Raw genomic sequence first — 15043 nt, forward strand, 5'->3', positions numbered from 1 at the left:
TCTTTTCCAACTATTTGGCAAATACATTGAAGAGTCAAGTCTAGTGTGCATTTGAAGGAACAGACCGGGAATTTATTCTTGGGAACAAGTGGTCAGAATGTGGTTCTTGACAATAATTTGGGGCAAAAGCAATGTATTACCAATGGCATTGAACACCTATCTGACTGTTAAGTGGACAGAGAACTTTGGAAGGATTCTGAAGGTGTTTAATGTTGCCTGGGCGTGAATTTGGTGAGGCAGGTATGCCCTGATCAATTAGAAAAAAACTATTGATAGGTGGGACAGAGTAAGGGTTGGAAAATGCAGTCAGTTTGTGTTCCTGGTGACCACATGATTGTTGTGGTCCAAGAGTTCAATAATTTTGCCAGGTTGGTGGAGTATGTCTGGATTTCTAGCACAAGTTGGAGGCCAGCCTGGGTTATACAGGGAGACCTTGTCAAAAAACCAAACCAACCTCAATAATCTTGTCCTCTAGCTCAGTTTTTTTCTTTCTATTTCCTTTTTTTTTTTTAAGCACAATTCCACAATTTCTTCAGATCACAGTTTTACTGTGAGCCTGAATTTCCCTTCAAGTCAACATGTTGACCCTCAAGATCTTGCAGTATTAAACATCTCATTGGATGAAATTCAGACAATTTTTTTTCTGTATTGGTGGTACTAGAGATTAAAATCAGGGTCTTGTACTTGCTGGGCAAGTCCTCTTACCACTTGAGCCACACTTTTTTTTTAGTGTGGCCACACACTCAATTTTGTCTCAGCTTCTTGAGTGCTGGGATTACACGTGTGTACTACCACCCCTCCAGGACATTCATTACTTTTGTATACCATGTGGAATCCATCAGGAAAGCCTGGTGGAGACATTCAATGCCTTGAATAAAAGGGGCTGTAGAGGTTAAGGAGGTAGCAGTCAGTTGGAACTTTAGGGATCTTGGATTTTTAAACATTGGAATTGTGGTAGTCATTGAATGGGATTATAAGTATGAGGATACTTAATAGAATGGTAATTGCAAATGAGTGATTGGGGTTCATTTATAATATAAAAGTCCATTTTGTGGTGCTGTAGATCAAACCTGGGCCTGAGAAATGCAAGGCAAGTGCTCTACCACTGAAATAGCCTTTCAATTGGCCACCTTTCTTCTCCATTATATTTTTCACCAGGATATTTATTGAAACAGATCGTAGCACTCTGCCTCTTTTTTTGGGGGAGGGGGGAAAAGATTGGGTGTGGCTGTATATCTCAGACTGTCCTTGAATTAATATTTTCTCCTACATTACAAGTATATGTTACCATGTCCAGCTCACATCCTAAAACCTTTTTAAACTTACCTGATTTCTTCAGCAGAGCTGAGCTTTGTGTTGCTCAGTAACAAGATCTTTGTTATTGTTTTTTTGGCAGTTCTGGGGTTTTAACTTGGCTTTACACTTGCTAGGCAGGCGCTCTTACCACTTGAGCCACTCCACTAGCCCTGGAAAGCACTACCTGAACCAAGGTTACTTCTTCATTTCTATAGTTAGTGAAGGTTAGCTTGATGATCATATTAAGAATGGTGGCATTCTTTACCCTATCCTATCATCTCCTTATCCTATTATGCTTGTTTCTGTCCATAGCACTTAGAATTAAGTTTACAGTTTGTATGCTTTTCTTCTGCTAGAATGTAACTACCATAAGAATGCAGTCTTGCAAACTGATATTCCAAGTATCTAGAAAAAATTATATGTAGCCATTTGCTAAGTAGATGGTTCTGATTGCCAGAGAGTCAGTAATAGTGGGGCTAGGGAGATACTTTGAAAAGTATTGGCAAGATTTTAAAAGTTCTGAGGGTTGAGGGAGAAATTTCCAAGCGGCAATATTACAGCAGGGTAGAGATGTTACTGTTGTGGTCAGGGGGTATGGGTCAAGTGGTAGAGGCCCTGCTAACTAGCAGGCCCACCCTGAGTTCAAACCCCCAGTTCCACCAAAATAAAAAATGTTACACTTGGGAATGTCAGTGTTGGATGGTAGTTGTCCCTGTAGTAAAGATTCCTTCTTGAGTGGACTGGTATGCAGAGTTAATTTCAGCGGCTGGACTTGCCTAAGGAATGATTCCCATTCAACAGCTTCTGTATGGTGAATGAGTAGTTCTTCCCCAAGGAAGACTTGTCTTCTATGTTCACTGTGGATGAATACTTGTATTGTTTTCCCCAAATCTGCGATGTAAATGTCCACATTTTATTAATGTGAACATACCCAGAAGTAATTTAGCCAGTTGACACAGCTCAGGAGACAGGGAGGCTCTTTGGGACAGGAGACAACCCAGTTACAGTGCCAAAACTTATTCATGTTCTGTAGTTCTTGCAGTCAACAAGATTGGTAGTTAAATAAAATGGGCATAAATGAGTTTATTTGGAGTAATAACATTGTAAATTAAACATTTAGGCACAACGTACAGGCCTTATTTTTCAGAATCTAAACATAGGAAATTAGACATTTTAGACACAAATGGGCTGGCCTTATTTTCTAGTCAAAACACTAGGTAATGACATTTCAATACATACTAAGATTAGTAAGAGGTCATATTAAGTACAATAGATCATGTGCCAGGTTAATTTTACTGAAGGCTTTTCTTATGATGGCAGTTTAAAAACTAGTAAACTTATCCCCCCAAGTGGACAGCAAGGGAGGATCCTGTAAGCTTTGGGATGTTGAATTTGTGGCAAGGCAACAAGTTTGGAAAAGAGGGGACATGCTTTTGGCTTAGGTGTTAATATGAACACTTGCAACCATAAGCACAAGATAACAAAGGGCACAAAATATTTAAAGATAAGAAAGCAAACTTTGGTGGTACTGGGCTTTGAATTTGTAGTTGCGCTCCAGGTAGAGGTCCTACCACTTGATCTACACCCCTAGTACTTCTTTAGGTACTGTGGAATAGGTTCTCACTTTTCTGCAGGGGTTGGCTTGGATGGTGATCGTACTTTTCCTACATAGCAGGGGTGATAGGCGTGCCCTACCATGCCAGCTTTTATTGGTTAAGGTGGGTCTTACTGACTTTGCTCGTGATCCTCTTGATTTGTGCTTCTTGAGTAGCTAGGATTATAGGCATGAGTATGGCACACACGGCCTAGAAAGTAAAACTTCAAAGTTCTAATTCCAAATCCATGATATTCAACTGTGGTTGACTGCATTTTTTTCATGACCTCAGTGTTAAAAAGAGGTTAGTAAGTTGACACCACTGACAACCAGTTCACAAAGGGGGAAGAAACAGCCAAGTGATTTTTAGAAGTGGCTGAGCTTTTTTACACTTCACAATGAAACAGTTTAGCAGCTGTAACTATGCATACTATTAGGCACAGTGAGTTCTCAAAGGGAAAATATAAATTCTTTACAAATCACTTGAAAAGACCAGAAGTTAGTGGTTTGGGGGCAAGAAGAAACAGAAAAACAGTTCTGCTACTTGAGTTTGACAGCCAAATAGGAATTTGATTTCCTTCCCATCACTGGCACCTGCCTGAAGTGACCAGTTACCTCTTTGGAGCTCTTTATATAACCAGTTAGAATCCCAGTTGTGGACTAAATTTGGCCTCTCAGGTAGAGCCTGTAAGGATTAATAGCCTTAAACTTAGGGTATTAATAAGGCTGTCTGTGAATGGAACTACTTAAAGTCTAAATTCCTAGAGGGCAGAGAGTGGTTAGCTAATGTAGATGTGTAGTTAAGTGCTGACTAAAGAATAGGTATGTGTTTTTTCAAGTTTTCTATCTCCATTTTACTCTGAACAAGTCTTAAGCACAGTTTATATTTTTTTTAAATCAAACTTTCAAGTTAAGATTTCAGAATTAACTCATTCACGCCAACATTCTGAGTTCATCCAGAGTCACAGTTGCCAGGTCCACATTGTGGCTGCTAACCTTGAGGTACCTGTCTGCATGTGAGACACAGTGAAGCCTTTCAGGGCAGAAATTAGGTCTTTAGGAGTACGGTTCTTTGACTATTATGATAACCAGTCTTAAAAACTACGTCTTTAACTTTCCTAAGGGTGCCACATCTTGTCACCTCACAAAAATCTGGGGAGTAGGAATGAGCTCATTTGCTTAAAGGAGAAACTACTGTACTGTGAGGCTGAATGAACTACTCTGTAGACCATTGTGTGTAGCTCTCTTTAATCGTTTCTCATGTTTCAATGAGAACAATTATTGAGAATCGCATTAAAAAAATCAAAATGTAGTAAGAGGAAGCTTACTACATGTTTTAGAAATGCTTTGAGAAGAACTAAGGTTGACAGCTGTAGTCTATGTTGTAACTGGCTTTTGGCAAGCACTGTTTGTCTTCTGTTTCATTTTTGTTTTCATTTGAGAACCACAAACCTTAACCCTGACCCAAAGGGGGAAGCACCTTGTTAGAAGTGACAGAATATGTCACTACCGACTATCCAGTTTGAAGACTAGTTTAAATCTCTATTATAGAGTCTACTGGAACAAAATTTCACTTTTTAAGAATAATTCCTTTGCCATGAGTAGCTATTGGTATTTGCAGAAAACAGCAGACTATAGCTCATCACACTTCCTGAAGCAATGTGTCAGGTAATCCTCATAGGCTTACTGTCAGGGTAAGCCTTCAGCTCCAGGAACTGCATGCACAGATGTCAACACCTAAGGGAAAATTCAGTTGGATCACACTGCAAAGACAATGGTTGTCATCACTTGGTTACTGCTATATCTCAAATTGTCTTTTCATAAAAATTTTATCTTCTGTAAGTTACCAGTATATGGAACTGGAGTGAATTTTTAAGCTATCATGACAACAGAAATGAGATAGTTTAGCTAAGAACTCTATTATGGCCTTTCTTTAGTGGTATGTGTTGTAAGTTCTTTGCTTTCCAAATTTTTCTTCTCTTTCTTTGATGAAAAATGGTAAGTGATGATAGTAGAACCAGGGTGGAGAAGAAGCAACAACCGAAGAATATCAGAGGTTTCTTCTGCAGGAGAAATGAGCAGACAGTGCACTCTGTGTTTCTTGGAGTCTGACTACATTTAAGACTACTGTTCTCAGAAGGGAAGCCACTGTTGCTGATCAGCTTGTTGTAAAACTCTATGGAGGATTTAGCTTGGAAATCAGATGTGAAGAATCCAAATCTGGGTTTAGATTTTTCTTCAGTCAGTTTGAATGCAAAATAGCCTTTGATTTTGACCTTATCTGTCAGGTATGCTGAAAAATACCAGAAGTGAACATTAATCATCACAAGTGAACAATAAAGTATCCTTAAAAAAGAATTTCGTTTTCACTGAAATAAGCTAAAGCCATGTTTATAGACAAGATTCTCATTAAAGAGGGGGAGCAATCAATCTTGATTGTCAATTTGATTGGATTAAAAATGCCTAGCAGGGTCAGAGGCATGTCTCAAGTACAGATGCAAAACTCTGAGTTCAAACCCCAGTGCCACAAAAAGAAAGAAAAAGCCTAGGAGATGAATAAAACACTCGTCTGGATGTGAAGGCATTTCCAGAGACATATCTGGAGGTCTTTAATCACTCATTGAATCCATTGGTGAATTCATATAAGATGGTGTTACCAGAAGTTGGTAAAAAGTAGGAGGCCGGGCCTAATTGAAGGAAGTAAGTAATTGGAGTATGTCCTTGGGGTTCTATCATTGCCTGCTCTCTTCCGTATTCCCCTTTGTTTTTTTTTTCTGGCTGCCATGAGGGGCGTAGCTCCTCTCACATAACTCCCCACTGCCATGATACTCTTCCCACCATGGACTGAAAAACAATAGCCAGTCATGTTGGACTGAAACAGCCAAATAATTTTTCCCATTAAGTTGTTTCTCAGGTGTTTGGTCACAGCAACAATTAAAACAACTGACAGAGGTAAAACTGACAGTTTAAATTTAGAAATCTGAAGTAAAACTTCTGATCCATAAATAATCCAGTAACACCTGTTGAAAACAAATTTAAGAAGCTAGCACCAAGTGGCTCAGGTGAGAGAGCACCTGCCTTGCAAGCATAAGGCCCTGAGTTCAATCAAACTTTGGTATTACCAAAAAAAAAAAAAAAAGGAACTAGTGATAATTCCAGCACTGGGGAGGCTAAGGCAGGAGGTCAGCCTGGGTTACATAATGAAACCCTGTGTCCAAAAAAAAAAGATCTTGAGAGTGAAAGTACTTGTCACTTTTGGGGAGTGGGGGAGCAGTACTGGTGTTTGAACTCGGCTTCACACTTGCTAGACAGGTGCTCTACCACCTGAACCATGGGCTCCATGCAATTGTCACATTTATTCAAGTGTCACAAGTAGAAATCTTAACCTGTTTGTCCTGATTCAGACTCACATGCTGGTGCCACCCTTGGTTTCCCCTTGTCACTTATTCTCCCCTAGCTGTCTGTCTGATACCATTCCTCTTTCCTCAGTCACAGCTCTCTTATCCTGGTTTGAGGTGCTGATCTTGCTTCCTACTTCACTGAAAAACTGAATCACTCAGAAGACCTCCAATCTCCCATAAGTCACATCTGCCCTCCTGGCATCTGCATTCTCATTCTGCCTTCTGTTGCTATTGTAGGTAACTTGCCCATGCTTCTAACAGAGGCTGATTCTACTTAAGCCTACCCTCCTCTTGCCTACTTAAAGACATGGCTCTGCTTTCTCCTCATCTGTTTCCTTCAGTATAGGATTGGATCCATATAAAAACAGTCACTTGTCTCTTTTACAGCACTGGCTTCTACTCAGTCTTTTTGCTATTTTTCCCTCAGAATATTCCCTCTGGACTCTGAATATTGAAGTGTCCCAGGACTCAGTCTTCTGTATGCTTGCTCTTTTGTAAATATATCCATCCAACTTTTTTTTTTTTCCATTTTTCTTTTATTATTCATATGTGCATACAAGGCTTGGTTCATTTCTCCCCCCTGCCCCCACCCCCTCCCTTACCACCCACTCCACCCCCTCCCACTCCCCCCCCTCAATACCCAGCAGAAACTATTTTGCCCTTATCTCTAATTTTGTTGTAGAGAGAGTATAAGCAATAATAGGAAGGAACAAGGGATTTTGCTGGTTGAGATAAGGATAGCTATACAGGGCATTGACTCACATTGATTTCCTGTGCGTGGGTGTTACCTTCTAGGTTAATTCTTTTTGATCTAACCTTTTCTCTAGTTCCTGGTCCCCTTTTCCTATTGGCCTCAGTTGCTTTAAGGTATCTGCTTTAGTTTCTCTAGGGCAACAAATGCTAGCTAGTTTTTTAGGTGTCTTACCTATCCTCACCCCTCCCTTATGTGCTCTCGCTTTTATCATGTGCTCATAGTCCAATCCCCTTGTTGTGTTTGCCCTTGATCTAATGTCCACATATGAGGGAGAACATACGATTTTTGGTCTTTTGGGCCAGGCTAACCTCACTCAGAATGATGTTCTCCAGTTCCATCCATTTACCAGCGAATGATAACATTTCGTTCTTCTTCATGGCTGCATAAAATTCCATTGTGTATAGATACCACATTTTCTTAATCCATTCGTCAGTGCTGGGGCATCTTGGCTGTTTCCATAACTTGGCTATTGTGAATAGTGCCGCAATAAACATGGATGTGCAGGTGCCTCTGGAGTAACAGTCTTTTGGGTATATCCCCAAGAGTGGTATTGCTGGATCAAATGGTAGATCGATGTCCAGCTTTTTAAGTAGCCTCCAAATTTTTTTCCAGAGTGGTTGTACTAGTCTACATTCCCACCAACAGTGTAAGAGGGTTCCTTTTTCCCCCGCATCCTCGCCAACACCTGTTGTTTCCATCCAACTTTTTGAGGGGGTGGGAGGAATGGGTGGTATTGAAATTTGAACTCAGGGCCTCACACTTCCTAGGCAGGCACTCTATCACTTAATCCTGAATCACTAGGATTATAGGCGTGAGCCACCAGTGCCTAGCTGAAGACAGCAATCCTGATTTTGTCCAATGGTGATATAGCACCCAGAACAGTTTTTGCCCATGTTAAGTGCTCAATATTTGCCAAATACATTTCTGGGGTCTTTTAGCTGTGAACAGTTAAAAATAAAGCTTTAAAAGGTAATGCTGGAAAGAATATATTAGGTAGGTACTCTCATACACAACCATTTGTAACATATGCCCCAATAATTTTGGATTAGGGAATCCACCCTAAGGAGGTAATCAGAAATTAATACAAAGATGCCTATTTTTTTCAGTACGGGAAAAAAGCCTAATATCAATCATTAAAAGAATAATTACATACATGAAGTTATATTAATATAATAGCTATAAAATATATACATATAGTCCTTGCCTACCAAGCATAAGGCCCTGAGTTCAAACCCCAGTGCCACCAAAAAAAAAAAAAAAAGTTTATTTGGGGGTGGGGAGTTGAGATAGGGTCTCACTATGTAGTCGAGGCTGGTCTTCAACTTGTGATCTTCCTGCCTCAGGCTCCTAAGTGCTGGAGTCACAGGTGTCTGCCACACCTGGCTAACAGATTTTTTTTAATGATATGGGACACTTATCTGTAATTGATAGTAAGAAAAAGTTGTGAAGCTGGGCAGCAGTGGCTCATGCTTGTAATCCTAGCTACTCAGGAGGCAGCGATCAGGAGGATGGCTGTTCGAAGTAAGCCAGGGCAAATAGTTTGCGAGACCCCATGTCGAAAATACTCAGCATAAAAAAGGCCAGGAGGAGTGGCTCAAATGATACAGGGCCTGCCCACTAAGCATGAGGCCTTGACCTCAAACCCCAGTGCTGCCAAAAAATAAAACAGTTGTGGAGCAAGGAGCCAGTGGTTCATAATCTTAGTTACCTGAGAGGCTGAGATCTGCGGGTCGCACTTCGAGGCTAGCCTGGGTAAATAGTTCAGGAGACCCCCATATTCAAAATAACTAAAGCAAAATGGGCTGGAGATGTGACACAAGTGGTGAAATACCTGCTTAAAGCCTAAAGTCCCACTACAAAAGAAAAAAAGAAAGGCTGTGGGCTGGAAATAGTAGAGCTCTTCCCTAGCATGTATGTTTCAGCCCAGCACCACTAGAAAGGAGAATAGGGACTGGGCTGTAGTTCCATAGTAAAGCCAAATGGGAGGCCCAGTTGGACCCGAAACTTATTCCATGAGCTCAACTGCATTAAAAATGCCTAGCGAGCACACTGTTGGTCCAACATACCAACACTGCTTGTCTGGGGAAATGAGACGTCACATGGTTGTTTAGAAAAATACTCAAGTTTTCCATAATGAGCTTATGCTACTTTTCATGTTTAAAATTTCAAAAATGATAGTCTAGGTTTCAGGACGAGATCCCACTGGCCCCACGTGGTGTCCCTCCCTGCTCGGGGATGCCGCCAGGCTCACCTTTCAGGGCCTCCTGCACGTACTTCTCCAGGTAGTACTTCCGGAGCTGGTCATCGTCCAGGGACTGGTCGTCCACGCCGTTGGCCGTGATGTAGACGTCCACGTCGCCGTAGTTCCTGCGGATCCAGGCGAGCATCTTGCGCTGCCCCCAGGGCATGACAGCCAGGCGGCTGGGCGAGCTGAGGCGCGTGATGTCCTGCAGGAACTGCACGTCGCGGTCGGCGTCGTAGCGGCTGCCGCGCTGCGGCTCGTGCATCACGAAGCGCGTGGTGAAGTGGTTGAGCGCGTAGAAGTCCGCGGCCCCGCGCACCAGCCTGCGCTCGTGCGCGCTCAAGTGCGGCAGCGCCGAGCCGGACAGCCCGCGCCGCCGCTTGGCCGCGACGTACTCCCGCATGGCCGCCGGGTAGTCCCCGCTCTTGAACAGCGGGTCTGCGAACCACGCGATCTCGAACTGCAGGAAGCGCTCGGCCGCCTCCCGGTGCGACTCCACGAAGGGGTTGGCGGGCTCGGCCCAGTCCGAGTGCAGCGACAGCGACAGGGCGCCGCGCTGCGTCGCCCGGTACTGCTGGTCGTACAGGTGCCACACCAGGGCGTGGGCGATGAGCAGGTGGTGCGCCGCCCTGTAGGTGTCGTTGCTGGTGCGGTTGTAGATGTCGCTCAGCCGGTTGGGCTCGTTGATGGTGATCCACAGCTTCACCAAGTCCCCCAGCTCCTGGAAGCACAACCCTGCGTAGTCCTGGAAGGCCTGCGCCGTGGCTGGGTTCAGCCATCCCCCACTGCGCAGCAGAGGCGTGGGGAGGCCTAAGTGGGCATGGGTCGGGTAGTACAAGGTGACCATGGGGGCGATGCCGAGCTTCAGTCCCTCGCTGATCACACACCTGTAGTACCTTAGAACCTGTCGGTTAACTACTGACAGGTTGCCGGTGGGAAGGACCGACGCCCAGTCCAGAGCAAACCGGTAGTGGGTGACTTTCATTCTGGCCAACATCTCAAGTTGTTTTTTGATGCTCACAAAATCTGTGCATTGGGCTGGCCGAGTTTTCAGCCTTACCCCTTCCACTCGGTGCAGCAATCTGTTGCCGGTGGCATTCCACACGTACAGGTGAGGGTCAGTAAACTGTGGGGAGGAAGCCATAAACTCGGGCTGCGGAAGACAAAGTGCATTTAGGTGATCACGCGCTGGCCACTGAGGCTCTCAAGTGTACTCCCTCCGGGAGGAAGAAAAGCCCCATCTTATGCCGCCTCTCACTACGAGAAAATAAATTATGCCTATAGTCTTCATAACGGCCTGTGGGTTCCGGCTGTTCGCCTGGTGAGGTCAAAGAAAAGGCCTGATGGATAATCCTCCTTCCCAGCCCTGGAATCTCCAGGGAGACCAGGAAACACAGGGAAGGAACCACACCCAGAGCTTGACTTGAAAACAAATTATTTGAGACTGAAAAACCATTTTCCAGCTCATTTGACCTAAAAGCCCAGGTTATATAGTAGGGTCTCTGTAATTCTGTTCAAATGCATCAGGAAATTGACTTGGTACCCTCAGTTAAAAGTAATTATGAAAGATGGATTCTAAGCTCTGTCATAAATTGAAATCAAAGGAAGATTCTAGTGGTAGAGGAGTTCATTGAGATCAGCACTGGGGGTTAGGTGACCCTGGCTGACTGACAGCTGCCATTCCTAAAGAGGCAGGTGGGATGAGAGCAGGCAATGATCTCCTGTGTCTGCTGAATGCAATGCTTCAATCTTCCTATTTGAAAAGTCCAAGTGGTACCACATTTGCATCCAGTATCTCTCCCACCTACGTGCCTGTGAAATAGCATCCATTCATCCAACAGGAGAGTATGAAAGCTTTCTCTGCATAAGGAATGTAGGTTTTGAGTGGAAAGGATGGTAAAATGCCCGAGAAACTCCCAAGGTTGACTCTTGTATCTGATAGTGTCTCCTTCCCTGCATGGTGGAGAGAGTCCTGGACTCCGGTCATACACAGCTGGACAACTACACAGTGACAGAGTTGTGTCACCCACCTCCTGAATGTGCTGTGAGGACTTGGCTCTCTGAGAAAGTGCTCTGTTACCTCTAAAGCGTGGTGCAAGCATAAAGTAACAACGTTGTGGGCTTAGTTTTCTCTGGTTTCTTAATTTCCTGCTATGCCCTTGAGTCTAAACTAAAACAAAGGTTTAAGAAAATATTTCCAAATTCAAGATTAATCAGGGCAAGTAAAAATTTTGTACTTGTGTTAAAATACTTTTTCCCCCATAACTGAATTTAAGTGATAATTAATCTTTGGTAAATATTTACCCTCTAATTGTCTTCTCATCTGTCATCTTTCATAGTCTAATTATAAAACCATGTAACTACCCACTAGCCATCTGCCAACCTGTTATCTACAACATTAAACTAAGGGAATATTGATCATGTGAGCATGAAGTTAAATCTGTATAATTAATTATTTGAGTAAAACCCTCCTAGCCTTGGTGGCCAGCTTCAGGGTTTTGTTGGAGTATCTTCGTGATATTATAATGGTATTGAAAATATGTTTACAAAAGGCAATCTTGCCATGAGACAAGGCAAGATCAAATAAAAATCTACTTTACTTTAAAAAACCTCCAGAAAGCATTAGTTGTACACAGCAAATGCGTGGGATCACATTAACCTGCTAGATTTAGTTACAGAAGATGTACCCTAAACCCAGCCCAGCTCCCAGACTTTGTTTAGAATTCTGTTCTTCACTAAAAGAATTCTGGGCTTCTTGGAGATATGTTTCTTTCTAGGGCAGGAAGAGAATGAGGTGAGGCTGGGATAGCTTGTGATAGAAAATAAGGAAGTGCTTCAAACTGAGAGGGAAATGTTAAAAAAAAAAAAAGGAGAAAAAAAAGAAAAACTAAGAGCAGCTTGAAGGGGTCCTAGTGGCTAAAGGGAGAAAGAAATAATGTCATAATTTATAAATCATTGAACTTAAAGAATCCAGGTAATAAATATAGAAGAACAATCTAATTAGAATTTCCCTATTTTGGCATGGTGTGGTGGCACACACACATGTAATCCCAGCACTCAGGAGGCCAACCTGGACTACATAACAGTCCTGTCTTAAAGTAGTGGGATTTAGCTTAGTGGGACTTGGAACTTAGTGGTAGAGCACTTGCCTAGCTTGCACAAGACTCTGGGTTTAGAAAATAACAGATGCACGCACGCACATACATGTGTACACACACACAGATGGTATTGAGTTAATGATAAATTTTGGGGTATCTTCATGATATTAAAATGATATAGGAAAATGTCCTTGCTCTTAGGAGATACAGGTTGAAATATTCAAGGTGGAGTGTAACGATGTCTACCACATATGAACATTTCATGCAAGAGAGTGGCAGAGATAAGGCAACATGTTAACAATTGGCCAGTCTTGATGAAGGGAATATATGTTTTTATTGTATGTGTTTGAAATTTTTCAAAATAAAATGAAGGAGGCTGGACACTGTTGGCTTATGCCTATAATCCTAGCTACTTGGGAGGCTGAGATCAGGAGGATTGAGGTTTGAGGTCATTCGGCCAAATAGTTCAAGAAACCCCATCGCCAAAATAACCAGAGCAAAATGTGGTTCAAGTCCTAGAGCGCCTGTTTTGTGAGCTTGAAACCCTGAGTTCAAACTCCAGAAGAAAACTATGCTAAGATACTAGAGGATGGCTATAGAAATATTTAAAAAATACTATTTTCATTTCATCAGTCTCTAGTTTTCTGGCTGCACAGCATATACTCATACATTGGAGGAGTTTTCAAAAAGCACTCTCACTTTTCTTCATAACCCTTTATCCCCATTCTTAGTCCCAGTGGTTCAATGGAAGCTGACTCCTTGCAGGGCTCCAGGGGTAAGCATGAAGTCTAGACCTGATGGATCACATTAGTGATTTTCCTTGAGATTGGGGCAGACATTCACAGTCAATCATTGGGAAATTGCTGGGGCTCCAGCCAAAGCAGGAGCTTGCGAGCTGGGACCCCAGACAGCTGGGAGGAGGAATTCTTGAATCCCCTGGGATCTTTCTTTGCTGGGTCTGGAATTTTGAAAAACCAAACCCACTTGAAGTGGTTGGGGAAAAGACAACTTGCCTCTGCTATGTGGAGGAAAAGGTTGGAACTGCGATAAGTAGTTGGCCTTGGAAGGGACACAGCTGAAGATGAATCACTGTGTCTGTGTTACTCTTAGTATCTACAGGGATTGAGATTCACAACCTGGGAACTTTGCCCACTCCTCAAGGTTTGGATCTTTTTGTCTGGTCCATCCCAGTATATCTTAGTTCCTTCCCCGCTCCCTCCCTTCCTTCTTTCTTTTCTTCCTTCCTGTTTGAACTCAGGCCTTCATGCTTGCAAAACATTCTATTGCTTAAACCACACCTCCAGCTCATTTTTCGCTCCAGTTATTTTGAATATAGGGTCTCATGAACTATTTGCCCTGATTGGCCTCAAACTTTGATCCTCCAGATCTCAGCCTCCCATGTAGCTAGGATTACAGGCATGAGCCATGGCACCAAGCTAGGTCTCTCTTTCCTCACCTGTAAAATGAAGAATTGGAATGGGAGATCTCCAAGGTCTCACAGGCTCTAAAAGATGATCTCTTTCATTCACCTGGTGCTGCCACACACCTGGGACTATCCTAGCAGGCACAGAACCCCAAACATCTCTGCCCTCATGCACCTTGCACTCTAGCAGGGGGAAACCAGTGATAAATAAGAAAAATGTGTAAAGTTCATAGTAAGTTAGATAGTGATGACTGTTATATAAAAAAATAGAAAACGGAGGTGATAGAAGAGTTTTGGAGTGGAAGGAAGCTTTATTTTTTACAGTACTGAAATTTGAATTTAGGGCCTAGTGCTTATGGTAAGCAAGTGCTTTACCACTTAAGCCACCCCCTCAGTTTTTGTTTTTTTTTGCTTTAGTTATTTTGCAATTATTTTGTCCCAGGATGGCCTTGGACCATGATTCTTCTATCTCTACCTCTGTCTCCTTCCTAACTGGGATAAGTGTGGAACACCACATGCCTTGCTTGTTTGTGAGAGGGGTCTCACTAACTTATTTCGCCCCAGATTGTGGGGTCAGATCCCCTGATCTCTGACTCAGCTGTCATTGAGTAAATGAAATAAGTAAAACATTGCATAATCTCTCCCCCAGTTTATGGTTAATTTGGAAGCAGCCACTTACCTTAAGAACAGATTCAGTGATCCCCCAGGAGAAGTCACAGGGAAACTGACCCTGTATATCTGGCGTGGACTCTTTTAAAATAAAACCATTTTCTTGTATGATCTGTTTATAGTAATGTGCAGAGGTCTTGGGTTGTCTTTCTTTCTGCTTACTATTAAAATCCACATAAAACAATCCTCTGCGGGTGGTGTAGGCATCCTGCCATTCAAAGCCATCCAGGAGAGACCACGCAGTATAACCAAACACTTGTATTTCATCAAACCTTATTGCTGCACAGAGAAATGCAGGCAGAGATGTTAGGAGGGCTAAACACTCTAGCTCATACTTACAATTCCACTAACAGTGTGCCAGGGCACGGCCTATTGTGAAGCCAACCTTTCTTCTAATGTGAGAGTCCATTGTGTCAAATAGGAAATGAAGGCTTATACTTAAAAGGGGTTGTTATTTTCATCTAGAATGATAGCCTCCCCCCCTCACTCACCCACCACCGAATGACAAAGAATCAAACTAGAAAATATTCCTGAGATTTAATGGGCACCAGTGGTTCATGCCTGCA

The 15043-nt window shown here is 42.8% G+C and overlaps 1 protein-coding gene across 1 annotated transcript in view; it reads right to left on the bottom strand.

Annotated features, from left to right (window-relative positions):
* Window positions 1–2366: 2366 nt before the first annotated feature.
* Klb (klotho beta) overlaps window positions 2367–15043 on the bottom strand; it is a 36058-nt gene continuing 23381 nt past the window's right edge. Inside the window, exons 3-5 of the mRNA XM_074042432.1 lie at window positions 14488–14756; window positions 9297–10440; window positions 2367–5183 (exon numbers count right to left, since the gene is read on the bottom strand). Of these exons, the coding sequence (XP_073898533.1) occupies window positions 4795–5183; window positions 9297–10440; window positions 14488–14756 (1802 nt within the window). The 3' untranslated portion in view covers window positions 2367–4794. The remainder of the gene's footprint in view (window positions 5184–9296; window positions 10441–14487; window positions 14757–15043) is intronic.

The sequence above is a fragment of the Castor canadensis genome, chromosome 9 (assembly GCF_047511655.1).
Source record: "Castor canadensis chromosome 9, mCasCan1.hap1v2, whole genome shotgun sequence".
Taxonomy (NCBI): Eukaryota; Metazoa; Chordata; class Mammalia; order Rodentia; family Castoridae; genus Castor; species Castor canadensis.